This window comes from Drosophila sechellia, chromosome 2R (assembly GCF_004382195.2).
Source record: "Drosophila sechellia strain sech25 chromosome 2R, ASM438219v1, whole genome shotgun sequence".
NCBI classification, from domain to species: domain Eukaryota; kingdom Metazoa; phylum Arthropoda; class Insecta; order Diptera; family Drosophilidae; genus Drosophila; species Drosophila sechellia.
Genome location: NC_045950.1, coordinates 6418499 through 6446462, shown reverse-complemented (window position 1 = coordinate 6446462; position 27964 = coordinate 6418499). Strand labels below are relative to the sequence as shown.

The following is a 27964-nucleotide window of genomic DNA, read 5'->3' as shown; positions in this document are numbered from 1 at the left end:
TAGCGGTGCCTCTGGCGCTGGCGGCAGTGGAGGAGCACCGCCAGCACTGCCCCAGCTGATCCAGTCGTCGCGGAGTGTGTCCACCAAGTCCACGGGCACGTCTCCACCATTGGCCTTTATTACGGAAGGTTCTGGAACATCGGGTGCTCCCGCCCTGACCCTGCTGCCACGACCCCAGCAGCAGCACCAGTACCAGCAGACCGACAAGTGCACGGTCCTCAAACTGGACGTACTGAAGCAGCAGTCCGGTGTGGCAGCCAACTCCAGCAGTAACACCTACCTGCAGATCGAGCAGCAACTCAGCGAACTGGAGGCCGCCGACGAGGAGGAGGAGAACATGGCCAGTTTGCTGGGCAGTGCGCCACCCGCCCAAATCCTGGCCAATCAGCCAATCATCGTCAAGATCGAGCCCACGCAATCCTTCCACATCGTGGACGAGGGCGACACGAGGGTGCTGAGCTTGCCCCTCAGCGATGCGGATAAGCTGGGCGCCAGTTGGATAGATCTCAAGGATATTGCCGGCCTACAGGCGGGTGGCGGAGCCACCTTGCTGGACGTCTGCTTCGAGCAGGCAAACGAGGACGGCACCATCATAGCCACCGTGCAGCCGGACCTAGAAAACGAGCTCGAGGCTGAGCTGAAGGCGGAGGGCGAGCCCGAGGATGAGACTGAACCAGAGCCTCCGGCGCCCAAGAGATTGGCCACCACCAGGCCAGCACAGTCGCGGCCACAACAGCAGCAGCAACAGCAGGTGAAATTCCTATCGGATCCACCGGCATTGGCGCGCTCCAGCAGCTTCAGCAGCCTCAGCAGCTTTAGCAGCATCAGCAATATCAGTTCCGTGTGCAAGAACATGGCCAGCAATACCAGCCAGGAGGGCTCCCTAAAACGCACAAAGGAGCGAACTCCTCCGCCAATGCCACCGCTCACGACTCACAAGCCCGCTGCCACATCAACAGCAACATCAGCAACATCTGCAGCATCTGCAACATCAGCAGCAACAGCAAGTGCAACAGCAACATCGGCCAGGGAAAACAGCAGAGAACACAGCAGCGGCAGCAGCAGCAATGGAGCCATGACAGGTATGTTCCAGTGCATCTCTCAAGTATATTTTAGTCAATTTGAGTATATATATACGGTTCGAAACTTTAATATATCTCTAATATATATTCATGTGCAAAAGCAATGTTCTTTGTCACTCTTGCCGGTTACTTGCGATTTTTTATAGCACAAACGCCATCGTGAGTGATTGTAGCAAATATTTGAAAGACCTTAAGTCAAGGATTCCCGCAAGTGATGAGTTCGCACCCCAGAAAACTCGGCGAGAATTCCACTTGTTGCGAGTGCAGGCGAACAACCGCATGCTAACCACAGTGAGCACTCGCCCAGAGCGACCACCAACGATCAGCGATGGTTCAGATAATCGCACCCATATCCCCCTTCCCCGCCAGAATCTGAGCTATGCAAATGAACGCTCGCCCATTGCGCAAGCATCCCAGGCAGCGACAATTAACAGGCTGACACATCAGCAACACATCAGCAGCAGCAACTGCAACAACAGGTGTACTGTGTACACTGCACGGTGTACACACCCCATGCTAAAAAGAATTTCAATTTACAAGCCTCGATTTATTGGCTATTCACCTTTGTGTGGCTGCAGCAGCAGCAGCAGCAGCCGCCGCAGCAAAGCAGCAAAGCAGCAACACCAACAGCTACGGCCATGTGGCCCACTTTCCATAGTCAACAAACAGCGGCAACAGCAACAGCAGCAACCAACACACATACAGATACAAGCAGCAACAAAAACATGTTTTGACATACTAAATAAGCCGCTGCTAGGCTGACTAGCTTTTGGCCAAGTCTAGATGGCGTTCTTTATCATTAGGTTCTGTTAGTGGTTTCTGCGATTCTCCCTGCCTCGGCATATTCTCTTTACTGCTGTTGCGGCACCGCAGCAGCAACGCCACCACCGTTCTTCTGCTCGGCCCCTCATATTTTTACCGTAGCACGAACCTTAGCGGTAAAAACGTCAACTACAAACTATACAGTTACCTGAATGAAGGCTCAAACGGACTGAGAGCGAAACTCAAGCTGGCTAGAACAGAATGAACGTTTTTACACTGGAAAAAAGGGCTGAAGAATGTTCAAAGTTAACTAAAATAATCTCTATAAGAACACTTTGTGTAAATATTTTAAATTTGTCGTATCTTCAACACAAGTAGCATTATGATTTGTTTTTAGGAAATTTTATTATTGAAGAATACATTATTTTTTTTAGTGTAAGTAGCCGAGCAGCGAACGGGCCTAGGGCGCGGGGCGGCTAAGCTGAAAAATTGATTTGGCAGCGCCCCGGGCCAGCGAGTTGAGTCTCGACTCGGTTCACTTGATGACTACAAATGAGTGTCAGCCACTGACACGACTTCTCATGCAGAAGCCCTACAGTTTCGGCCAAGATTGATCTATATTTTATAGTTTTTGTTGATATCTTGGCGCTGGGGGCCGCAGTATCCACTTGCATGGCTCATTAGCGGGCTGGGGCGGTGGCCAAAAATGTCGGATATTCTGGTCCCATGATTGATGATCGAGGCGATGAATCGTTACCTAATTGTTGTACCCAATAGAACAGAGATGGCGTTCAAGGAACAGATCAATCGATTTGTTTCTGAGATTAACTGCTCTCCCAATTCCAGAAGCTGAATGATCGATCTGCAAATGTGAACTGTCTTTAATAGTTTTATTTTGACAAGAGGTGAAACGGAATTTGTATCAGTTTGGAAATAATATAGGAAATAATAACATATAGGAAATATGTCTAAATTCTAATGATTTTTTCTAGATGATTTCTACTTGTTCGCCTAAATTTTTGGAGTTCTAAGAAACTATTTCTAATCTTACATAGAACATTCATATTACTAGAAAAGTGACATGTTATTACTAACATTTCTTATATGTTTTACCACAAATTAATATTTGAAATATCTTTTAAGCATTATTGTACATTTCGAGTGAATTATAATATTATCGATTTGTAAAGTACCCATCACGTGAAATTTTCCAAATGATTCAAATGGTTTTAAAAACCCGTTCAGAGCCCCCTAACACAAGCGGATTTGACAATGATTAGCCCACATAATGGTAGTTGGCAAAAAAAATGCAAAGCTAAAACATAAAGGTTTTCTTCATCCGAACCTTTCTGCAGATGAACCGACCCTGAACGTGGTCGATGGACTTTGGCAGTTCGGCGCGTTGTCGCCGTCGTCGGAGATGTTGCAACTGGCGGATTACGAGATATATAGCTTCGCACTATCACTTTTGCGATGGGGCATATATTGGCGTGTTTGTTGCTGTAATTTCCCATATGAATCGGAGCCAGGTTCATTATAATTTGGTTGGACAACGCTTTGCATTTCATGCATGAATCTTCGGCTTATTGACCGACCTGGTCGTCTGGACCTGGATCTGTGGCTATTAGCCAGGTCAGCGCCACATGAGATTTCGTCTCCAATCGAGCGTGGCGAAGTTTCATTATCATATTTTCGATTTTGCCAAACTTCATCGATATTGCCCGGCGATTTCGTAACCAACTCATCTCTTACTCGTCTATTCGAAATTCCAATTATGCGCGCACACATGTATCTTTGTATCTGCGAGATACAAAGCTAATGGCTTTAGTATTGGACGTCAACGAAAATACATAAATTATCGTAAACGAAATATTAATTTATAACTTGAGCGAAGTTTGTTTCTTTTTTGTTTTCAACATTTACATGGAAATTTACTTTTTTATTTTGATATTGTGGTTCGCTTTTCATTTTGGCAAACTTCGAAAGCTAGTTGCCAAATGACTTAAACTAATTTTAACATTTTTAATTGGCCAGCACAAACTCCGTGTGCAGTTCACCTTGACTGTTCGGTGATTTTTTGGATTTCTAAATTTGTTTGTGCCACACGTAATGGCTTGAATATTTATAAAATTAATAAAAAATAAATCCATAAAAAATTCATCACTCTGGGACTTAACCCAGTTTTTTTGCCTTCATTGTCTAAGAACTGAGATCCCGCGTGCAATGGTTTATAGTATTGAAAGCGCGCTTGCAGGTAATCGTCAAGGGCTATGTTATGAACCGCAAGTTTTATTATAAAACTGTGCATTTTTAATACAAGTTAGTTCGTTATTATCAGAGTAAAGAGATTTATATACTTGAGTGAAGGAAACCTATGGTGAATGCACCATACAACATTACAAAATTTAATTAACATAGAAATATTCTCTTCAGTCTGCTAGCAATTTAGCTGTAAAATATTAATATGAGTACAAAGTAAATGAATTCGACTATAAGATACTCTTTAGTCACTGCCCTGATGGAAAAACTTGTGCCTACCTTATAGCGCCCCATTGTTAGAAATTATCCTATTTATACCACCATTTATTTATATCATCACATAATTTTACGCAGGTTTCACTTAACATGAATTTAAAACCTCAAAGCGTATAAGCCTACTTAATCATAGTTAATAAAATAATTGTATCAGCGCAGCTTAAGAAGTCCCAAGCCTTTTCAATCATTAAAAGCTTGTCGGCAGGACTCAAGCGGTATAATTTAGGGCCAATTGCCACTTCCGCCCCGAAAAAGGATTGGAAACAATTTGGCCAGTCGGCGGTGCAAAAGTAAGAAGTGCAATTAAATTGCTCGCAACTGCAGTGCACACATTTTGGCCTAAAAAGCAATTGACCTGCTAATCGAAGGAAGCGCCAAAAGCTCCCTCTCTTTCTCTGCCACCCTCTCTCTTAGTCAAAGAAAGCCCCGGGGTGTAAAAAGAGAGAGAGCACAGATAACAGCTGATTATGACTCTTTTTCTTCGCCGAGCGGTTGCCATAGCGAATGAACGGCACAAAGCGGACGAGGCAAAAGTGGGTGTGATGGCGGCTGCGGGGCGGGGGCTTGGGGCAGCGAACTGAAGAAGTCATCGGCACAGAGACACATATACCCACTTCTCTCTCTTGCGCTCTCTCGCTGTCTCCCTCTCTTTTGCTTTTGGGGAGCCCGAGCTCTGCTGCCGCATTGCGGCGCTGCTGCTGCGCCGCCGGCGTCGCTGCCGCGGCACGACGACAACGAACAGTCGATAACATTTTGCGGCACTCTTCAGCTACACCTCGTATTGAGCGTTTCGCGGCGGCGGGTTACGATGCGTGGCGCGTTGTATCTTTATTATTAATTATTTGTTGTTGTTGTTTATACTCTGTACCGTTTTCATTTCCCATCACTCGTGTGTGTGCGCCGTGCGTGTGCGTGTGTGTGTGCGTGTGCCTATGCGTTTTGCCCCCCAATTCCCCCAAAACGCCTCACCACCCCCACTCTGCCGGGAAAAAAGCCCCCAAAAAGCAAATTTACTCAAAAGGCAAAACTACGAAGCGCGAGTGTGTGCCAGTGTGTTGAAAAAATAATAGTAAAATATGCTAAATTAAGGCCTTGCAACATGCGGCGGCAGATGAAGTTTGTTCGGTTTCAGATCAAAACAAAATCATAGGATACGCCTATATATATACAGTACCAGTCAATCAATCAATATCGTGTGCATTCAAATTCCACATCGTGCCTACAACTGCAACTGCAATTGCGCGCCCTCTCTCCGCGAGTAAAAAACGGAAACGGAAGTGCCAGTGACGTAATACTCCCGAAAAAACCCAGGAGAATTCCCCCCCACAGCCTCCCTACGATATTGTGCAACAAAAACAAAGCCAATCTCCGTGTATGTGTAAGAGCAATGTGACAAAAGAGTGTGTGTGTGTGCCACAAGGATATACAAACATATTTTTAACCAAAACGAAAAATTCAAAAATCCATCGAGGAAATCCCTCATCGCAACACGGAGAAAGCCGCCTTCATCGCCCGCAAATTGGATAATTTATTGGAATAATCTATTTGCCTCTAATTGGATGGCTAACCACCACTTTTCGGATATATCACACGATCGGGGATTTGATGATTGGGAAAAGAAATTTATGGCATCGTTTAGGCTATTTCGCTTCTATACGTATTTGTTAGAACTTGGGGGTTTATTAAGTACACGTGTCTAAAACTGCAATAAGTAAATGCAAGGCGATGAAATTTAATTGAATGTTTCGATATTTTTGTTTGCAATCGCTGAGCTACAAGCTGGACTTAGATTTCATCTCTAGTACAAAAAACATTGTTTCAAAATGTAACATGCTCAAAGACTACAAATTATTGTTTTTTTAGGATTAGATGCTATCAAAAACAGATTAATGTAAAATGAAAAAGTAGACGAGTTACGATTTTCTTCCGTCCCTTTCTAATAATCAAAGATTAAAACTGACTTAAACTGATTCCATGAAAGTTTCAAATTGGTTTGAAACTAAACTTCAAGACAATAAAATGTGTGCTAAGTGCTTTAAAAAGTTTAAATTCTTGAAATATGGTTTCCCAGTCCCAATAACGATTATCCAGCTTGCTTGGCATCCCATATACGAGGCAGTATCCCCCAATTAACAACCCCATTTTCGACCAACTTAGGCGAACTGTCAGCTGAAAGGCTTTTGCAATTTTTCATAGGGCTCCGTTCCGAGTATCTGCTGCACGGGCAATTCTCTTGGGGTCCATTGTCTTTGCCGTTGTGCTCCATCCTCCGCGGAGATCTGTGGAGCCCGAATCTCCGGGCACAAAGCCGAGATGATATGCCCTTTTCTTGTCCACAGCTTGTGGCCCTTTGTTGGCGCTGCAGTTTTCTGTCTGTGTCCATTGTGGCAACTTATGATTTTCAACAATTGTTATTGTTGTCGTTAGAAGCAGTTTAGAGGCGGCAGTTCACAGCAGAGCAAAGTCGGTCGTCGCCAGCGCCACCCACTCTGCGCCTCCTGTTCCCCCGGTTCTGCTGCTCCTCCTGCCTGTTTAGTCGACTGTTTGCATTACCGTTAGTGGAACAACATTGCTAAGCACACACACACGCGCTCACTGCATGTGTCGCCCCATAAGTGTGCCACCCCAGCAACAACAACAACTTGTGTTACACGCAGAGAAAAGTAGTTCCGCTGTCTTTGTCCTGAGCTAAAGTTATGAAAATTTTTGATTTGTGAAATTAATATTTCCCTTTTTTCCATATAAGATACAATTTACTAATTTTATACCAATGATAATATCAACAAAATAAACCAAATAGCAAATATGTGTAGTAACAACAGCTAAGATTCAAAATGTTAGGCAGATGTTAGAACTAATTGATTACCCCAGCCTTTCATTATTAGTTTGAATCATAAACAATGACTTAAAGGCTAACGTATCTCAAAGATACATTCTCTGCAGGGTGATGGCAAGTAACGGGATTACCAAATTGCTGATTAAGACAGATATTCTTGCCGTGTAGAGGCGGAAAACAGCCTAAGCAGAAGTCCCAGGCGGAAAAGTGGGGGCAGCGGCATGGCCCACCCATAGGTCATTGGTCTTTTTCGTCGGCGTCAACGTACTGCGACGGCAGCAGCAACAACAACACAGCAACAGCAACAGTACAAGCAGTGCTGCGACTGCGACGCCGGCAGCGCTGCCTTGTAAACTTTGTCGTCTGCTTTGCTGTCGCTCTGTTGCTGTTGTAACTGTAACCGCCTTCGGCTTCTGCCCCCATCCCCCCTCCGGAACATCTCTCCGCTCTCTCTTTCTTTCTCTTTCGCGCTGCTTCATCATCGGTTTGACCGGCTCGTTAGCTTTAGTACCGTTAGTAAGTTCGTTGTCGCTGCGAGAGAATTTTTCATTTCCACTGTGCGGCTATTCATTTTCATTTTCTTTTCAGCGTTTTCTTTGCGTTTTGTCTATATGTAAACTTCCCGCTCTCTCTCTCCCTCTGTCCTACTCTCCCTTCGCGTTCCATCTCTCTCTGCTTCTGAGCTGGCACAATTTCAGTGTTGTTGCTGTCGCTTTGGTGACGTATTTTATATGTCTGCCAGAGGCTTCCGCATGGCCACCCAAAGCCACCCCCAAACCACCAACAAAGTGATTACACTCCCCCAAAGATCCCCCCCAAAAAAAGAGTGAGAGAAAAGTAAAAATGTTTTTATATTCATTGGGTTTGCCGGCTCGTTTGTCGCTCGCTTTTCCTCTGTTCCACTGTGTGTTTGTGTGGGTGTGCGTGTGTTTGAGCTTTGGGTCATAGAACTTTTTTCTATGTTTACCCACACTAATACGCCAACACACCCACTATGCTTGGCGACGAGATTTATGCGCTGCATTTCACAGTTTTTCCCCATTAGAGCCCCCTTCCTGCCCCGCAGCACCCATCGTCTGTCTGGGCACCCTTAAATCCCATTTCTCTATCGATTTTCCAAGCTCATGTCCATACAGACATCAGCAGCCGAAGGGAGTTGCCAACCGAAAAAAGGGAGAGCTCGGGGTTCGGCACAGTTCCTGAATTGCGATGCCTGCACAGGAAAAAACATCGATTGCCAATGGACATTGCATTTTATATATGATAAACTATATCATTTGCTTTGTTGACTCATATAAGAGAGTAATTAACTTTGATTCTGATATGGAAACAGGCGTTACTGAAGGATTTTAACTTTATATAACTTATTAGTACCGATAGGAATGGAGTACATTACCTTACATCAAGAAGAAAAGGAATTTCATTTTAATTCATAATAAAAACGGTGATAGCTGTCAGTTTTACTAATTTGGGATTCCACACCTATACATTAAAAACAGTTAACTCTTTGTTGTATAGACGAGCTCGAATTACGAAATTCAATTTTATGTTGCGACAGGGGAAACGAAGATGGATTTTGTGATTTTCTTCTTTCTGAACATAACATAACTTTAATTTAAAGTATAAAAAGTTTGAATTTGAAATCAATTTCGCCGTACACACACACACACTCGGTTACTTATTCAACGGTCTTCGTTATCGGAATATCGACGATCTTGGCAGTTTGTATATCGATTTCTCATCTTGCAGACATCATTCCCGTGCAATATGCTGAATGCCATGATTTGGCCATGGCTGACAGTGCGTAGCAAAAGTATTTACATAACTGGCCAAACCATTTTGTACATCAAAGTGTTCAAGCTGAGGGTTTGAATAACACATACACTGAAAACAAACAGATGAACGTTTCCACGGCAGCGACAGTTCGAATCGATGAGAAACAGATTGCGCCTAAATGTCTTCCGGAATTAATTGTCGTGAAATTTTCGTATTTTTGGAAATTTTGATTTGGAATCAAGCAAAACAGAGAAATCGACAAAACAATGAGCATAGCAGCAGCAACAACAAGGAAACCAACAGCAGCAGCGGCAACAACAACACCAACAAGCAACACAATAAAAATCACAGCAACCGTAGCAACAACAACAACGCAGTGAAAGTGATAAAGCAGCAGCAACAACAAAAGCTACAGCAACAACAACTGCCCAAAGCAACCAAAAACAAAAACTTAAATAGCAATAACAATAGCAACAGCAACAGCAACAATCTGCACTTACTGCAAAAGGGCTAAACGTTGAACGTTCGATTTAAATAGATATTATCAAATCATAGAAAATTGCTTTAAATAAACGATAACGATAGATAACTAAACAAGTTTAATACATACGCGAACAAGTGTCTTATTAACAAATAGTTTGATAAACGAATTAATAAGGAAACCCAATAATTAAGCGGCAGCAACCACATATAACATCAGATCCAAACAACATCAACAATTTAGTACCTACAGGCCTGACAACGTTAGATCATTATATACATACATATAGATATATAGCAATATACAAAACAAATATATATACATATATATCGATTGGCAAGCCCCCTCACACCGCCCCTCGCCCCGTCTCACAAACACCCACACACACTGTGATAGTTCTTGATTCACACTGAATGCGAAAAGCGCTGAAAATTCATTCATGAAAGCATCTGCGGACTAGCTAAAACCCAAGCCACAAAACAAAAGTAAAGACCAAGTGCAATAAGACGATTGGCTAATACAATTGGAACCGAAGGGCAGCTACATAAAGTATACATATATATATCTATATATTAAGTACTGTATACAACGTTTTACACATTTACAAGCAAGAAAGAAAACTAAGATCTAAGCGAAAACCGAATTCATTCAACTGCAAAGAGCAGCCAAATTGCGCATACGCCGCGTATGGCCGTCGGTGTGAGTGCCCGTGTTCATCAGCGGTTGCATCAACTGATACCAAGTGTACATAACTACGGTTACAACTACAACTGCAACTATTTCACCAATCAACAACATCAGCAGCAGCACCGGCAAACGTTTGAAACGTCACCAAAGCTTCGCATTTCCCACTAATAATTATGTATACGCAACGTATGTTTGACATGTGGAGCAGCGTCACTTCGAAACTGGAAGCACACGCAAACAACCTCGGTCAAAGCAACGTCCAATCGCCGGCGGGACAAAACAACTCCAGCGGTTCCATTAAAGGTAAAGCATCATTAATATTTTGAATCCTTAGTTAAAATAAATATGCTGCAAGCCAAAAAAGCTGCGAAAATTCAAAGAAAATGGTTTTAAGAAATAGAAAGCTGGGAACGAAGAAGTCCTTATAAGAAATTAATGGTACATTTAACTAGATACTTTTAAATCTATCAAAATATGAGTCCAATTACTATGATGTAACACCAATCTGAAGAAATACATTAAACCAGGGGGAGTTCCCCTTTTCGTTCTTCAGGAAGTTGTAGACAATTTTGCATATGTTTCAAGACATCATGTTAAGTAAGCGACAGTGAAATAAAGTATAAACTTAATGAAATCCAGTTAAGTTGCTGGTTTTATGTGGCAGAGCGGAGTCAGTCAGTCAGTCAGTCAGTCAGTTGGTCCCGAAATGAGTGGCTGCTGGCTGCTCTTTTCGTTATTTTTGCGTTTTCGCTGGCCTGGCAGTGAAAGTCACTTGGGTTTCTTGGCCAACAACAGCAACAAAAATTATTTAAGGGAAATGCATGAAATTCGTAAATGAAGAAAGACAGCCAAACGAATATTACGAAACACACTTGCGTGTGTTTATGTTGGTTTGTGCGAGTGGTTTGCTGACTTTTTTGCATTGACAATTCAACTAATTCAAAACGAAAAGGCAGGCAATCGGAAAACGGGAAAGAGACGGCTGCAGACCCTTTCTTCGCTGCTGCCACAGATAAATAGATACAAAGATACAAAGATACAAATTGTGTATGTAACACATGTGTCATACAGCAGGCGATCATAATAAAATAAAATTGAAAAGAAACTTGCGAATTAAAATTCGCGCGTCAGTCGTAAAAACATATTGTAATACCAACAAAGTTGCGACAAGCCATATAAATATAATACTATGTGAGCGAATATGTATGAAATACACGCTTGCAAGTGTGCGTTTATTATATATGCATAGGTTAATTAGCTTACTTGATTGCACTTTACACTTATTGAACAGATTTGTATTTTTTGCTCTCTACAATTGACTCGCTTGTGGCTATTTTTATTCGGCGAAAAGGGAAATCTTGGTAGTTTAAATAGTTAATGAAATGTAAAATCTTTAAGACAAAATCGTTTTGCAATGAATCAATATCTTTAACCATTACCTTACATTACATTTTTCCAAGTTCAGTTACTTAAAAGAGTAGTTTATTCACTATGTATTTTTATCTGTGCAATCTTTCGATTGATTTAAGTAATTATTCGCACAAATATTATAAAAGAAATTAGTTTTGCGTGTAACTTTAGTATGTATGCTTTTCAAAGTTAAATGCTTAATAAAATCTAAATGACTTTAGTTTAATTTGAAGAAGGTGAAAATGGTGCTTTGAAGGGGCTATCCCATTATTAAATCCTTCGCAGGACTTAAGGCTTGGCAGGCGGAGCTGAATTAATTCGACTTTAATTGGGGTGCTTTGACCCCTTAGCAGGTCAGCTGCGAATGCAATTAGTGCCCGAGTTGGGAACATGGAGGATATTATTTCTAACATAAATCTTAATCGCGGGCAGCAATCTATCCCCGGGATTTCCAAGTTGCGTGTAAGTAATTAAGGGAGCTGCAGGGGCGTAGAAAGGGGTCGCTTTTTTCTGACCGCTGGTCACTGTTACCTTTACGACTTCCGCAAAATCAACTCTTATTTTATTATTGAAATTTTCACTTTTTCGCCGCTGCTACTGCGTTTCGCTGGTGTTTCTTCGCCTTTCCGTTGGTGAAACAGATAGAAACGTAGGCAAAGTGAAAGAAAGAAATTTAGCGGCGTAAACAGAAAGCGGCCAAAAACGAAATTTAAAAAGCGAAAGAGTTGACAAGATGGGCCCTTGGCTGCAGTGGGAGCGAGACGGCGCAGTGGCAACAATAAAAAATATTCAAAAAAGCCAGACCGAAAAGTTTTGTTAAAGTGAAATGCTGCTGTTGCTTTAGCTGATTGTGTAGTCCGCTCACACACACACACATACACATATGCCTTCGAAATAAAACAAAAAGAAAGAAATGTGTGGAAAAAAGCGACCCATGCAGGCCCAAGCCCGAACCGGCCTGGCCCGCCCAGCCCCATGCCCCCCACCGCCCCTGCGAGATAGTGCGAACGCCCGTTTAACACTCGAAACAAACGAAAGACCCAAAACTATGGAGGTACAAAATTTCTGCTTGCCTGAGAAAGTGTGCGTGCGGCCAGGGGCGTAGAAAGGGGTTCTAGATTTCTGCTAGGATCAACTGTGCAGCTTATCACATTTTTGTTTCAATTTTTAAAATTTAAATTAAATCTAAAAAGTTTATGTCCGAATGGGATATACTTGTAATGCTGGCTTACCGAAAAATTCGATCATTAAAAGCCCATTTTTGATATCATTGACCCCCCAAAAAACCCCGCTGCACACACCACTGTGCATGAGTAGTTCGTTTCAGTGTGTCTGTGCGAGAAGCGCCAAAGCACACACATGCGTGCATAGCTACATCCACAATCATCATCGCCAGCGTCAACATAGTAAAAGTCTAAAATCGAGGAAAAAATTATTTTCGGCGGTCATTCAACTCGCACGCACGCACACACACGCACTTTCCGATAGAGCAAATGGGGGAGAGCGAGCGCTGGCGGGAGTGGGAGAGCGGGAGAGAGTGCGTGAGAGTGGAGCGTTCGTTGACTGTTATGCGGGAGCGTGCGTCGCGGTCGACGTTGACAGAGCAGCCGGCTGCGCTGCTCGCACCACGCACATTACAACATAAAAAGAAAAGAAACTATATGAAAAAAAAAAAAACAAAAACAACAATCAATGGGCAATACTTTCTACGGCTTTTTCCACTTCTCCCCCATTTCTATTTCTCTTTTCAAGCCAACTGAAATTATTATTTATGCAGTCAAAGTTTTGGAGCCATAAAAGCGAATGGGTGGGAGAGGGAGAAGGCGAAGAAGAAAGAAGAAGGGAAATTCTTTGTTTGACAATTATTGCGTGAATTTCCACGATTACGGCTTCTATCGTTCATGTAAATGCCGCATTAATTGCTCATCGTAGAAAAGTCGCCGAACTTTTGACTTCCTTTTCTGGTCGACCGTTATTCGATTGGGAAGAGGGAATAAAGTCTATAAATAGGATTTACCAGCCCCGTGATCATTTAATGCGAGGTTATTTTATATACAGTAAATATTTGGGTTGTATTAACTTAAAACTTCAAGCTATCCATTTTTAGAACAATATAAGAATTGATCGATAAGCATGTTAATGATACCGATAATAATATTATATAAAAGGTGCTAAATAGTGTGTGTGCTATGTAAAATAATCTATACAAAGAATCTATACAAAAATTGAAATAGTTTTGGAAAAAGTTTAGTTGAAAATAAGAATTATTACTCTTTTTTTTGTATTGTATTAAATAAAAAATAATAATAATTAAACACTTATTTTTGCAAATAAAGAGAAATGGACAAAACCCTCTGATCTTACTCCATTAAATGATGTTATAAGACTTAAAAGAGTTATATAGATGACCATTAAAACATATTTTACGCATTCTAAATAAAAAATATAGTTTGTCCATTCAAAAGGTTATGTTAAAACAAATATTGTATTTATGCAATGACATTAATGTTGTATAATATTAGATTGAGTGTGTACTTGATCTCCTTACACTTTCATATGGCACATGGAGGACAGGAACTCTTGGGCAAATAAATTCCTGCGAAAATTCCCATTATTTGACAGATGTTTGTAATGAATATGGCCGTACTTGAGCACACAGAATTCAGCACCATCTCGAAAAAAACCTAAATTTGGCATGGAATTCCCCATCAATTCCCACCCCCATATATATCCCATATAGATTCCGAATGTGGAGCATGCAAATATTTTGAAATATTTTGGTCTGTCTGCTGGAAGCAAATATAGTAATGTGTTCTTTTTCCTGGTGTTATTATGGTTCCCGAAAGTTCGTTCGCCTGTGTCCTAGAAAACTATCAAATGCAGAAACCACATACGTATTTGTTTATTCTGATAATTTATGGAAACTTACAAGACTGTGGCCAAAAGGCCAGCAAATAGATGAGCAATTCGACGACAGGTTCAACGACCTCTGGCAAACATAATCGCCCAGATTGCGACAAGGAACATATAGCCCATAGCCCATCATAGCCCAACCCCTCGAAATGTCTGGGAATTATCAATTGATTTTGTAGCAGATATGGTATATTGGTTCAGCGACACGCTTAAAGTTCGGCTTCGATTCATTTTATCTTTTACGATTGATTGTTGTTAGCTTATTTTCGGACAATGATCCACGACAAAGATGGAAGAACAGCCGCTATCTCTTTGTCTTTCTGCTCAAACTATTGTAGTATATTGTAGTAGTTCGCCTAACGTACAAGTAAGCAAAAATAACTTTTTACATATACGCGAGATAAGCTTAACCACAGAATGTGTGTCATAAGGCCACCGCAACTTCAATGCTATATACCGAAGCTATAGACAAGAAATCCAAATAGAGTACTACACTTCGGTGGCGAATGGAAACTAGAAAGTTCTGTACTTAAAGTCCATGTTGTTCAATATATGTCAATATAGCAAAGCATACAAAAATATGCACCATAGTTCTAATTTAAGCACACGTTTCATTATCAAATTTACACAATATATGTAGTTTTGATTTTATTTCAACAAATTTGGCATCAGTGATATGCGTTTGTATGTATCTCTGTTTCCAAACAGCCCCGCTTCTATTTTAACGTCCAGCATTATTGGGTTAATTGCAGTGTCTCGAGTGCGTAAATATGCACCATACATCACGATACAAGTATGTATGTATGTATGTACATATAATGGACATCCGTTCAATAAAGTACGCTTTCGAAAAAATGTAATAACCGAAATGACAAACGCTTCCATTATGTTAGGCAGCGGCGAAAAAAATAAATTAAATGATATTATTCTAGTAATTATAAAGCAGACATCAAATGCGATGCATGAGTGGGCCCCTCCCGCCCCTGCTCGCCCCTTTCCCATCTAACCCAATGCAACAGCCCCCCTTCCTCCCCTCAATTCCCCTAACAGCTGCGTATCTTATCTATGCAACTCTTCGCATAGTTTAACGTTTTGTGCGTGAGTTTGTCACGAATATATGCGAGGTATATATCTAGGAGTATACATTCGTGATTACTTGCGCCCGCCTGTGTGTGCGTGTGTGTGTGCGTGTGTGCATACGTGTATATATAGGCAGCAAATAAAAGATTGCATGTGCCCCACAATGCAGACACAAACAGATTCACAGACATTGCATTTGAGTCGCGTCGCCAAATGAATAGACAAATATATACACGCGAAACGCACACAATCGCAGGGCAGCTCCAAGCACACACACACATACACTCATACACACAGCCGAATGCACACTCACACTTAGACAGAATGCAACGCCAACGTTTGTGGAGGCAAAGCGCGCCAACAAAATGCGAAAAACTGGGACAAAGTTGAACAGACGAGCCAAGGACGGATATTAGTGCGACGCGGCGCGAGCAGTTGCATGAAGTGGGGAAGGGGATAGGGGGCGAATTGGGGGGTTGGGGGCTTCTGGGGAGCCAGAGGGGCCCAAAAAGGCGGGGGTGCGGGTGCAGCGGGCGTTGAAGTTGGCAGCGAAAAGTGGAAAAACAAAATGAATGTTGTTGCTGGTCCCAGCAAAGTGAACAGTGGGTGAACATTAATGAAACATTTAAATTGTTAATAGATTATGAAACTCATATCTGCGAACTACTGATTACCTATCTCACAAATATATGTACATATGTATATAAGTTATATCTTGTATGTCCTTTAAGTTGCAACTTTATCTGGAACTACAGTATTATACAACTATTATTCATGTATTTATTATGCATTTCTATTATCAAATTTCCAAAAGTGCTACAAAAATATACACTTACACTTAGTTAGTTACTAAGTTAGTTTAGTAAGTTTTTTAGAATGGCTACAGCGCTTAAAACATAAACTGAACACTTTTAATTATATATTTCCGATCTCAAGGCGAGTGCTCACTGTGCCTGCAGTATAGTTTTCCACTCTACAGAAAATTTTGTTGTTTGTTGATTACAATTTGCATGACGCCAGCGGGCAGTACAGCCAACAGGGCGGATAGAGCACACTTGCCCTCTCCCTCCCTCACCCGACCGTCTCGCTCGCTCGCGCGGCATTTCCATCTGCTTTTTCAGTAGCGAATGCAATCGTTGTTGATTTTCATAGTTCTTGTTAATTTTGCAGACATTTCAGCCGAAATAAAAAAAGGAGGGAAAAACAAATTTTAATTAATGGTGGAAAAACGAGTTTGCCTGGTTTCCATCAACTCAACAACGACCACCACTATGAATGGATTTTCTTCAAGAACGCTTTTTTCCCCAACACCGATTGCATTTTTCGTGCACATTTGTATGGGATTTTTGAGTCTGTCTTGGTCTGGCTCAACTTGAAAATTCTTGTTTTGGCCAAATTGCAAGCTGCCAGCGGCAAATGTTGACGTCGAGTTCTTTTTGCTTGATGCTTTAGTCAAAACACTTAAATACCATAAATAATTGGCTACTTAAGTGCATTTGTTGCGCAAAACTGAGGGAAAAACAATCTGAGAGCAAAGAAGTCAGCTTACCAGCTTGGTGTCTGGCTTTTGAGGTTTTCAAGGTATTTTCCACGAGCTTGTCCATTTTTCCATATTTCCCGTTCAGTTTCACTTATGCTGCCCCATAGCTGGTGCATTTGAAGCATGCATAAATATTGCCGCAGGCCTACTTTTTATGCTGCGGCGCGGTTTGCTTTTTTTTCGTACGCCGATGTCAAACGCATAAATATGCATTTACCCATACTAACTCCTGGCTGAAGGCATTGTTCAGGAAATTTTCCGAGTGGTTTTAGCGCAGAATGTTGTTTTTCGCCGCAATCAGTAAGTTTCTAAAACTTGTTTACATTTTGTGAGGCATATAAGTAACAAATATATATGTATTTAAAGTTTTGGAGTAGAACACTTCAAATATAAGACCTTTTTTAGCATGAAAAAGATACTTCAATTGAGCTCTGACAAGCTGCATCCTAATAAATATACATACATATAAATCTAAATTTTTAAAATATGCTTTCAGCTAAAATAATATTTAGCTAATGGCGAACACATTTTGCTCCGTCGAACTGGGCAAATAATTGGCTGTAAATCTAATTCGACGACTTACAGCTAATTTTCCACAGAGCTGTGAATCACTTCTTAGAAAACTTGTAAATTTCACCCGCTCTCACTCGAAATATTTCTGAAAGGGTTCTCGCCTGGCATCATCATCACGTGAAGCAACGTATACGTGATGTTTGGGAAACAATATAATTAATTGCGCATACGTCATGTGTGCGACGACCTGACTGAACTGAACTGAGGTGTTTGCATATATTTTCGGGCATTCTCGTCGATACTTTGTGTAAATCTCGCATAGAAAGCGATCGGATTACGAGGAGAAATTACATCATTTGGTGAAAATGCTAAGCGTTTCATTAAATCGTCTAAAAATGGCAAATTCTTGCGCTGCCTTTTCTCTGCTCCGTGGGTCAATAAACTTGTGGGCCCAGTCAAAAATTTGTATATGAGAAATTCTTTTGTTGGCAACAAAAGAACGAGCGCGTCACGTACGTCGGCAGTGCGAGCGGGAAGGCAACAGGGAAGCGAGAGGGTGCGAGTGGGAGCGAGCGAGTGCGAAATGTAAACATTACAAAAATGCCAAGCCAACGTCTTCATCATCGGCGTGTGGCCAGAAGAATTGAATCATACGGCACCGTTAGCCGAGAAGCTTATAGCCGCCTCGTATTATGTATAATTCGGGATGAATGAATTTTGGCCCTTGCGAAACTCTAACGGCATTCTAAGAAGCCTCGCCAATATGCGAGGGGTAAATGGAAACAATGAGCTGGCCGAAAAGAAAGCGACAAATTACGTAGCCAGCATGCTAATGCTGATGCTAATGCTCTTTCTTCTCTAACGGCATTTCGCACAGCCGGCTAAAAGGTTCCCCTCTAAGCCCCCACTACCCTCCGCCCCCCAGCATTCATTTTGAACTTTTTTACTTTTTGTGAAAGCTGAAAACCCGTTTTCTATTAGCATTTGCTTGGCGGCAAAAGAATGAAGCACGACGGCCGCAGAGAGAACAAGGCAGCGAAGAGAGCGCGCGCGCTCTTAGGCGCTCTCTTTCGGCCACAAGGCACTCGGCTGGTGCATTGACCCCACAGCTCGCTGACCCACTTACGAAGTTGCTTTTTGCCACTGCGAATGCGAGTTGCGAATTGCGAACTGCCGACGCTGCGAGCTCGTGCCTCCGTCGACGCCGCTGCCGTCATCGTTGTCGGTGTTTCTGTTTCGACGAACGAGCAACTTGTGCAATAGTCGCAGCAGCAACAGCAACAGCAACAAGAGCAGCAACAACAACGGCTGCAGCAGCAGCAGCAACAGCAATCGCAGTCGCAGCAGAGGCGACTGCGCTGCCACATGGGCAACTCAAAATTGACTGTGCTTCACTCTTTGCCTCAGCACAGTGGTTGATAGCCAGGCATTTAATATACGATCACAAATTGTAGATGCATTATTGAATGAAATCCAGTATTAGGTTCAGAACTGCAAGTTAATTTGATAAATACATATTACATTACAATCTCATCTCCGAATTTAAAAGCACTTATTTATTTTATACCTAGCACAAAACTACTCCTATGTGTATACCTAACTACCTGCCTTTAATTTTGTGTCTTACACTTAACTATACTAATTTGGGTAAATTAACATTTGCCAATAGTATTGCCTACTTATCAGCTCGAGACCCTATACTCAAAAAATTCTAAGGTCCTTTATTTATTCAATATTCAATATTATAAGTTGGTGTGTGCATTTCCGTTATGAATTTCCAAAATTTCCGCGGCATTTGGTCACACTGTTCGTGAGGTATTATGTGTGAGTTATTTTTTATATCATTGCCATAGTTTCTGGCGCTGTTATTGTTATTTTATTTGACTTTGCTGTTCGCCGCAGTGCCAAAAACTGCAATTCATATGCAGCGGCCCCTGTGCCCCCCTGCGGCCTGCTCCCCTGCGCCCCTACCACCCAGTTTTACATACATACATATATGTACGTATGTGTGTGGGTTTTTTTCGTTAGCACATGTCGTTGCATATTAATTTTCGTGTGCCAGTGTGCACACATGCATGTGCGAATGCTTTTCACACTTTTTACTCCCTTTTTTGCTGCTGCTTCTTGGCGAACTGCATTTTTTTTTGCTGGCATGCATTCGCAATAAAGAAGAACATATTAATTTTGACTTCTGGTTATTGCTGCACCCAGCAGAAGCAGTGCAAAAAGAAAGCGAGTCCGCGGGGCAGTGCAAATAAATTGCATATGCAAAATATTTGGGCGGTTTTCCGCATCGCTCTCTGGCCATTCAGAATTTATTTTCTTAAACCGCTTTTCGATGGCAATTAATTTTCCTTTGGGCTGCACATAGGCGGTGCAAACTTGTTGGCTGATCAAAAACGATATGCCGTTTTCTTTAGTTGATCTGCTATTACAGGTTTTCCAGCGGACAACGGTGCGTGTACGTGATGTTGTGGAATTACCTAATAATTGAATGGATGCGTTTTCATTGAGCAGAGGCGTTCGTGAGCAATTGCCAAAACAGTCGCGGTTAATTAAAAATTTATCGAAACTCTTGGCCACTTAATATTGATGTTTACTTAGACTAAATTCAGCTTTTTATTCCCGACTTTTACCTCTGATAAGTAAACAATTTCACCCAATATTTGCCTTCCTTTCGAGAAAAGTATGTCAAAAATATTGTTTTCTCGCCGTCAAAGTACACAAGGCAAAAATGCCAAATAAGACAATAAAATGTATTTCATTACACACTTTTCCGCGCCGCGTATTAAGTAAATATTTGCGCCTGTTATTTGGTAACCCAAATGCGGGAGAAAATATGCGTAGGTTCAAAATTAATTACCCAAAGGTGACTTGTTACCATGTAAGCTTATTTCTGTCATTTAGGGTTCTGGTATGGGTAAGTTTTAAAGTCAGGTGGGAAAATAACAGTTAAAATGTGTAGAAATCATGAAAACACCATATTCTAGTACAATCTTCAGTTAGTTATTTGGCTACATTCAGATACATAATGAATCCTTTTCATATTACAGATACTTGGGTAGTAAATTATATATTTCGATGAAAACATCTTTTTAAAATAAGCATACAAAAATGGGATATACCAATTAAATACTAAACATGTTTTGTAATAATTAAATAACTTTGGTAGGAATTCATTCTTAAAATTATTTATATATTATTTATTTTTACTTAAAATAAAGTGTATATACATACATACGTACATACATATATATGTAAATACACATGTAGCTCCGACTTTAAGAAATACAAATGCATGTGCTATCGCTTGACTTATCGATTTCCTGAACTGCATACAAATGAGTGGGAATTGCCTGTAATTTTCGAAGCTTTTACTTGTCATAACGGTAAAAGTGCCCCTCTCTTCGCTTTGCTCTTCAGTGCAGTTACCACCGACTTATCTGTCTGAAGACCCACAAAACACGCACATTCCGGTACTTGAGATAAAGATTTATGTGTACGTTTTCGGGGGAAAGGCATTACAAATACTGCATTTTCCGTGCAAGTATTTCGGGTATTTCGTAATGCTCGAGAACGATAAAAAGTTTAAGGCGGCTTAGTAAGACGAGCAGCCGTTAAAGTCCCCCTAAAACCCCCCTAAAACCCCTTTTTAAAACCTTTGCCAACAATGACGACACACATTCTAGCATAATTAAATATCTGTCTGCGCGCTCAGTTGCAACGAACGAGAGTGGGTCTCGCGTTGCGCTTAAGAGAATTCCATTGAAGAGAAGTACAAGCAAAGAAAGCGCGCGGCAGAGAACTTTCTTTTCGATTTTGTTTTTGTTTTCTTTTTCTTCGCTCGTTAAGAATTCTGGGTGTGTGTGAGTGTGTGTTGGTGTGAGATACTGCCGTGCGGGAAAGGTTCATTGACACTTGAAAAACATTCAGTCACTCACTCACACAACGCCCGTCGGGTTACTCACTCACTCATCATCTGTCACACATTTCTCCGATCCGAAACAACAAAAAGAAAAACAAAAAGCAAGAAAAGCAGCAGCGCTTGGCACATTTTTCAAGCTGCGCTTGTGTTGTGTTTTGGTTGTGCTCCCTGCTCTCTGACAACGTCGACGTCGCTGCTTCTGCGGATGCTGCTGCTGCTGCGGCTGCGGCGGCGGCTTTTGTGTTTGTGTGCGTTCGGTTGAGCGCGCATCTTTCATCCTCGTGGGTAAATACAAATACAAGTACGCAAGGCAAAGCGCCTAGATTACACAATACCGCCGCCAGACGAGACCAATCTGCCCCATCGCGCGCTCCCTCGCACATCTACCCTCTCGCTCTCTCGCGCTGGTTTTTCGCTCCAACACTGGGCTGCAAGGTTCGGGCACTTTAAATCAGTCATGGGTGGAGCGCATAAGTTCTACTTCTCCAGTGATTGGGTTCTTTTATGATGTTATATAGTAGATAATAAAATAATGCATGCAGAAATAAAGAGAAACTAAAAATGATCAATTGATCAATGTTCAATGCATAAACTTATGATGGGACCCAAATGTGTGTTGTATGCAGGCCAGTGTAAACTGCTGCAAATCTTTATTCTCCCCGTGAACCAGTTCTCAGCGACGCGATGGTGCACTGCTGTTGATCAGGAAATTGCATCACCGCTGAAAGGATTGCGGACTGCAAGGGAAATCCGAACAGCTGTCGCACTGTTTCCCTCTCCCTCTGCGAATGCATCCCCCTCCCTTCCGCACGCGGAGCATTCTGCATTGTCTGGGCAGACAAGTGGCTTAAGGTACACGGATAACACACAACCGTATTGCGCAATAGTTCTCTGGGGTCGAAGTGGCTTTGTCTGAACTCCGACAATGGGGATGGGCTGGCAGCGGGAAATCCATTGATTGTAATTGCGGGGCGTTCACTATCGGAAATTGCTCGGGCCTCCAACTTAAAGGGAAAACTCTGGCATTACTTCTTTACTAAGTTTGCAAGTTTCCCTCAAGGGGAAAAAGATTACAGTAATACGCACTATTCAGAATTTATATAAAGACGATAACTGCAGTACGATATAAGACTCTATTAAAGACTATTATATTTTATTATTTGATATATTATTCTAAATCACCTTTTTCCGCCTTATGCTTACAGCTCAAATTGAGATAATTCCATGCAAAGTCTGCGGCGATAAGTCATCCGGCGTGCATTACGGAGTGATCACCTGCGAGGGCTGCAAGGGATTCTTTCGAAGATCGCAGAGCTCCGTGGTCAACTACCAGTGTCCGCGCAACAAGCAATGTGTGGTGGACCGTGTTAACCGCAACCGATGTCAATATTGTAGACTGCAAAAGTGCCTAAAACTGGGAATGAGCCGTGATGGTCTGTAGAAAGTGTTGCATGTGGCACCCAGAGTAAAGAGCTAGGGAACTGAATTGATATCTTAAGAACATTTTAAAATATTCATGATTTTTTAATAACATAAATAATAATTTAATTGAGTATTATTTTGAGAAAAAGTAGTCCAGATTGTGTACTGCCTCAGTTTAGTTTCCGCACTTTTCTCTGGGTGCCAGCGATCAATTTGCGCACTGCATTAATGTGTTAATCCCGCCCCCTTGACCACACCCCCCTTGCAGCTGTAAAGTTCGGCAGGATGTCCAAGAAGCAGCGCGAGAAGGTCGAGGACGAGGTGCGCTTCCATCGCGCCCAGATGCGGGCACAAAGCGACGCGGCACCGGATAGCTCCGTATACGACACACAGACGCCCTCGAGCAGCGACCAGCTGCATCACAACAATTACAACAGGTGCAGTATGACCGAACCGAGAATGACCCCCATATTGATCCGCCTACGATCCACCTGATCCCCGACCCGCTGTGCGACCTCGCTCTTTATCTCCCTCCTCTCGTCTGCTCTTCTCTTTCCCGTCTGCCATCACCGCTCCCGACCCGTAATGCCCTTCTTGTCACTCAGCTACAGCGGCGGCTACTCCAACAACGAGGTGGGCTACGGCAGTCCCTACGGATACTCGGCCTCCGTGACGCCCCAGCAGACCATGCAGTACGACATCTCGGCGGACTACGTGGACAGCACCACCTACGAGCCGCGCAGTACAATAATCGATCCCGAATTTATTAGTCACGGTGAGTTGGGAAAATCTCTAATTAAAGAATAAATGATAAATCTATCAATACCCATAACTCTCCAGCGGATGGCGATATCAACGATGTGCTGATCAAGACGCTGGCGGAGGCGCATGCCAACACAAATACCAAACTGGAAGCTGTGCACGACATGTTCCGAAAGCAGCCGGTGAGTGTTTATCGCAAAAGCCCGAAAGTATACCCTTGATAATGGAGCATATTCTTCTGGCTGTGCAGGATGTGTCGCGCATTCTCTACTACAAGAATCTGGGCCAAGAGGAACTCTGGCTGGACTGCGCCGAGAAGCTTACACAAATGATACAGAACATAATCGAATTTGCTAAGCTCATACCGGGATTCATGCGCCTGAGTCAGGACGATCAGGTGAGTTTCCTATGCAAACATAATTTAAATACTTAAAGAGAGTCTATAAATTACCTGTCTTCACCTAGATATTACTGCTGAAGACGGGCTCCTTTGAGCTGGCGATTGTTCGCATGTCCAGACTGCTTGATCTCTCACAGAACGCAGTTCTCTACGGCGACGTGATGCTGCCCCAGGAGGCGTTCTACACATCCGACTCGGAGGAGATGCGTCTGGTGTCGCGCATCTTCCAAACGGCCAAGTCGATAGCCGAACTCAAACTGACTGAAACCGAACTGGCGCTGTATCAGAGCTTAGTGCTGCTCTGGCCAGGTGCGATTCACTTATATCTTACATAGGCCTATATAATATGAAATATCTTTCCCTTAGAACGCAATGGAGTGCGTGGTAATACGGAAATACAGAGGCTTTTCAATCTGAGCATGAATGCGATCCGGCAGGAGCTGGAAACGAATCATGCGCCGCTCAAGGGCGATGTCACCGTGCTGGACACACTGCTGAACAATATACCCAATTTCCGGTAGGTTGATTGGAGATTCTATCATTTCCGGAACATACTCCTAATTTTTTTAATTTTTCCAGCGATATTTCCATCTTGCACATGGAATCGCTGAGCAAGTTCAAGCTGCAGCACCCGAATGTCGTTTTTCCGGCGCTGTACAAGGAGCTGTTCTCGATAGATTCGCAGCAGGACCTGACATAACAAGAGCAGCAGCCGTTCCTGGAGACGACCGCGGACGACGTTGCCGAGGATGCGGCTGCCACCGGATGTGTCCTGCCGCCGGTGGCGCCCCCTGCCGGGCAGCAGCCAGCGCTGCTCGAGGACTGAGGGCCGCAGGATGTGGAAACAATAATTATTTGAGTAAACACTGCACTGTGCATGCAGCAGATACAAGAACTTTATCATGATTTAAGCTAGCATACAACCAAGGATGTGATCCTCGCCAAGGACTCACTTAAAAAGAGCTCTATCTATATACATATATATATTATATATGACAGAGCGGATGACGCAAAGGGAAGGGAAAATATTTCAAAAATATTGTTAACTCAGTTAAGACTTTTGCTTCGTAGAGAACCGAAACCGAAACCGATTGCATTTCGAGCAAGGGGCATCAAACTGATTTTCGAGGTTATACTATACATATACACAAACACACACACACATATATATATATGTAACTTCCAAACTTTCATACCCTGGCCCGAGCAGATCAGATCGACTAAGTACTTAAAACCAAGCGAAATTCTCTACACCGCACAGCCCAGGACCCGTTGACCCCAATAATTCAGTTCGGTTAGTGTTAACCCCAGAAAGCCCGATTCCGATCCCGCCTAGGTTGTCTTTGCCTTACGTTGTAACTAAAGTATGTGTATTATATATACAGCAGATGTATGTATAACTATGTCGTATCGGTTATATGCCTAACAACATTATTTTTTGTAAACAACAAAATCGAATATCTCGGAAAATGTGTTCTTATAATTATATTGATTAATGCAATTACAATATATTTACAATTTACCGTTACGTTTTTACATTATACATAAGTCGAAGAGAAGGAAACGGAAGTTTAAGGATTAGGAAGCTGTTTAAGAAAAGGCTTAAGGACGAGCTGAGTAGCAGTTAAAGTGAGCGAGAAATCGAAAGAATACCAGAAAATTTCAAGCAAGCACATAAAAGTATGCAATATTTTGTTTAAAAACAACTTTTTATTAGTTTCTTAAATATAACATAATTACGTACATACACACACGTATATATAGGGCTATATATATCTATATATATACATGATAGACAAATCCCAATCCGGTTCCAAGGTTTAGTAAAAATAAAGAGAAATAAAACGAAAAACAAAAACTTTTGATATGAAATCCTACGCATAATTAACAACTTTTATTGTTTCTAAGACTTAAACTTAATTAAATTGGAAACCAAAACAGACTGACGGACCGACCCCGACAGCATGCCACGCCCTCCCCCGCCCCTCCCTCCTCAGATCCTGGCAGAAATTTCAAAGGAGTTTGATACACAAATCAAGAAAAGAAATCTTCAGAAAAAAATATAAAGACAAGCAAACGGCGACTTTTTTGGTTGATACATTTGAAAAGAATATACAATTAAATATCTGACTGACTATACAAAGACGTTACACACACGCATACACACACATACACGCATACACACACAGCTTACATTACATAAATTAGTTAAACTTAGAGTAAACAAACGACAACAAACACATTGGATAGTAGGTGATAATTGGTGTGTCTTAAATAAACCTTACCCCCTTCCCGCCCCGCCCACTTGCTTCATACCCAACGCCCCAAAAGCCCCACATTTTTACTAAATTTAAAGCTTAATCAAAACTTTTTTGAAATTATTCAAGTGAAAATATCAGCAGGCAGGCATAAATATTAATTAACATTAATTATAGCAAGGAAACTTATAAATAAAATGTATACAACAAAACTAAAAAAAAATCAAATAAATTACATTTTGCAAATTCCACAAAAAAGAAAACATGATTTTGCAAATTCACTTCAAATCCTTTCCCTGAATCCAAGCAAAAATATTTACAATAGCTTACATAGAACTGGGACGAGGACATCTATATTTCAATTGAAAAAAAAAATCTATGTTAATGTAAACGATCGATTTGGACATATTTAAGTTCGACATTTTTGGCCTTACAAAACAAAAAGAAGAAACCTAAAGTACTTTATATATATACAAACCATATATACAATATAGAGAATACAAAACTAGTTTTAATTTATACAAAGCAAGGGAGCAGCTTTCAAACTCAAAACAAAAATATCCCCGAAAAACAACAACTTTGTTAAAAACTACGCATAATAAAGAAAATAATAAACAAAGTTAATCTATAATATAAATTGAAGTTAAGTTGGTTTGAGCGGTCGACAACAAGAACATAAATGTATCTTTAAATGATATATGTATTGTTAAATTTGTATGCTAAGTTTTTAGAAAGGTTACATTTTTAAAGAATAACAAAAGATCGCGAACTCGACAAGGTGTAAAATGAGTAAATTTAAATTAAATTTAAAATTTAGCATATATAATGCATAAATATTATGTTACGATATTTACATTTATATAAAACAAAACAAAAACACTAAAGAAAACCGAAAAACAGAAGTCCCATATTAAAAATGAAATAAAATGAGCAGAAGCTATAAACTGATAAGGGAATTCTGAATCTTAAAAAAAAAAAAACAGAAACCGAAAAAGGTAAACAATTAATTATACAAAACCAAAAACTTATAAAGAATGAAAGGCAAATTATATATTATATATATGATTAAGTAGCATTAGGCCGACTGTTGCACATAAACACACACCTCACACCCACACCTACACTCAGACAAACTCACACTTGCTAATACGAAAAGCTGCTGACATGGGTACAGTGGATACTCGCTTGAATGGATCATAAATTTCAAATTTTATTCTAATTTGTAAATTAAAAAGTTTGACTGAACCTATTCCGAATAACAAGGGTTTTTATATAATAACGTTCAAATAACTTTCAAATATAAACGACTTACATTTTTTTTTAAATAATTCCGATTTTATACAAAAATGTATTCTTCACCTAATACCCACTGTACTGTTTGTAAGTTTCGTACTCCTTTCATCTCCCCTTTGAATTTCCTGACCGACAAACGTGGCGTATGAGTAATATAACTGGTCCGCAAACTTTGTTATTTATATTTCAGCGAGCTAGACTCCGAGCATGTTTAATTTCAAACAAAACTATTCAGTTTTTTATGCCAGGGCACGAACATAAATAAAACCGAAATGAACAGATAAACCGA

The 27964-nt window shown here is 41.3% G+C and overlaps 2 protein-coding genes across 5 annotated transcripts; both read left to right on the top strand.

Moving 5' to 3' along the window:
* Positions 1-7: 7 nt before the first annotated feature.
* On the top strand, positions 8-27964 carry LOC6608474 (probable nuclear hormone receptor HR3). 3 transcript variants are annotated; one of them, XM_032715205.1, is made up of 9 exons: positions 8-1082; positions 22746-22973; positions 23231-23399; positions 23574-23737; positions 23803-23906; positions 23975-24121; positions 24190-24433; positions 24491-24641; positions 24704-27964. In XM_032715205.1, the coding sequence occupies exons 1-9, from the start codon at positions 338-340 to the stop codon at positions 24822-24824; spliced, it is 2073 nt and encodes a 690-aa protein (XP_032571096.1). In that variant the 5' UTR covers positions 8-337; the 3' UTR covers positions 24825-27964. The 3 variants fall into 3 exon arrangements, with proteins under 3 accessions (XP_032571096.1, XP_032571095.1, XP_032571097.1); XM_032715204.1 differs by having other exon boundaries at positions 15-1082; positions 23568-23737; XM_032715206.1 differs by lacking the exon at positions 8-1082 and adding an exon at positions 9556-10462 and having other exon boundaries at positions 23568-23737.
* On the top strand, positions 5153-9530 carry LOC116800409 (putative uncharacterized protein DDB_G0286333). Of its 2 annotated transcripts, none has more exons than XM_032715208.1 (2): positions 5153-5757; positions 8965-9530. In XM_032715208.1, exon 2 carries the CDS (start codon positions 9170-9172, stop codon positions 9503-9505), a length of 336 nt encoding a protein of 111 aa, XP_032571099.1. In that variant the 5' UTR covers positions 5153-5757; positions 8965-9169; the 3' UTR covers positions 9506-9530. The 2 variants fall into 2 exon arrangements, with proteins under 2 accessions (XP_032571099.1, XP_032571098.1); XM_032715207.1 differs by having other exon boundaries at positions 5154-5751.

Bases quoted from the DNA above. Each gene is read 5' to 3' on its own strand.
- LOC6608474 (XM_032715204.1), top strand. From the start codon at position 338: ATGGCCAGTTTGCTGGGCAGTGCGCCACCCGCCCAAATCCTGGCCAAT. The intron at 1,083-22,745 runs GTATGTTCCAGT...TTATGCTTACAG, and splicing joins CAGCAATGGAGCCATGACAG to CTCAAATTGAGATAATTCCA. The intron at 24,642-24,703 runs GTAGGTTGATTG...TAATTTTTCCAG, and splicing joins AACAATATACCCAATTTCCG to CGATATTTCCATCTTGCACA.
- LOC116800409 (XM_032715208.1), top strand. From the start codon at position 9,170: ATGTCTTCCGGAATTAATTGTCGTGAAATTTTCGTATTTTTGGAAATT.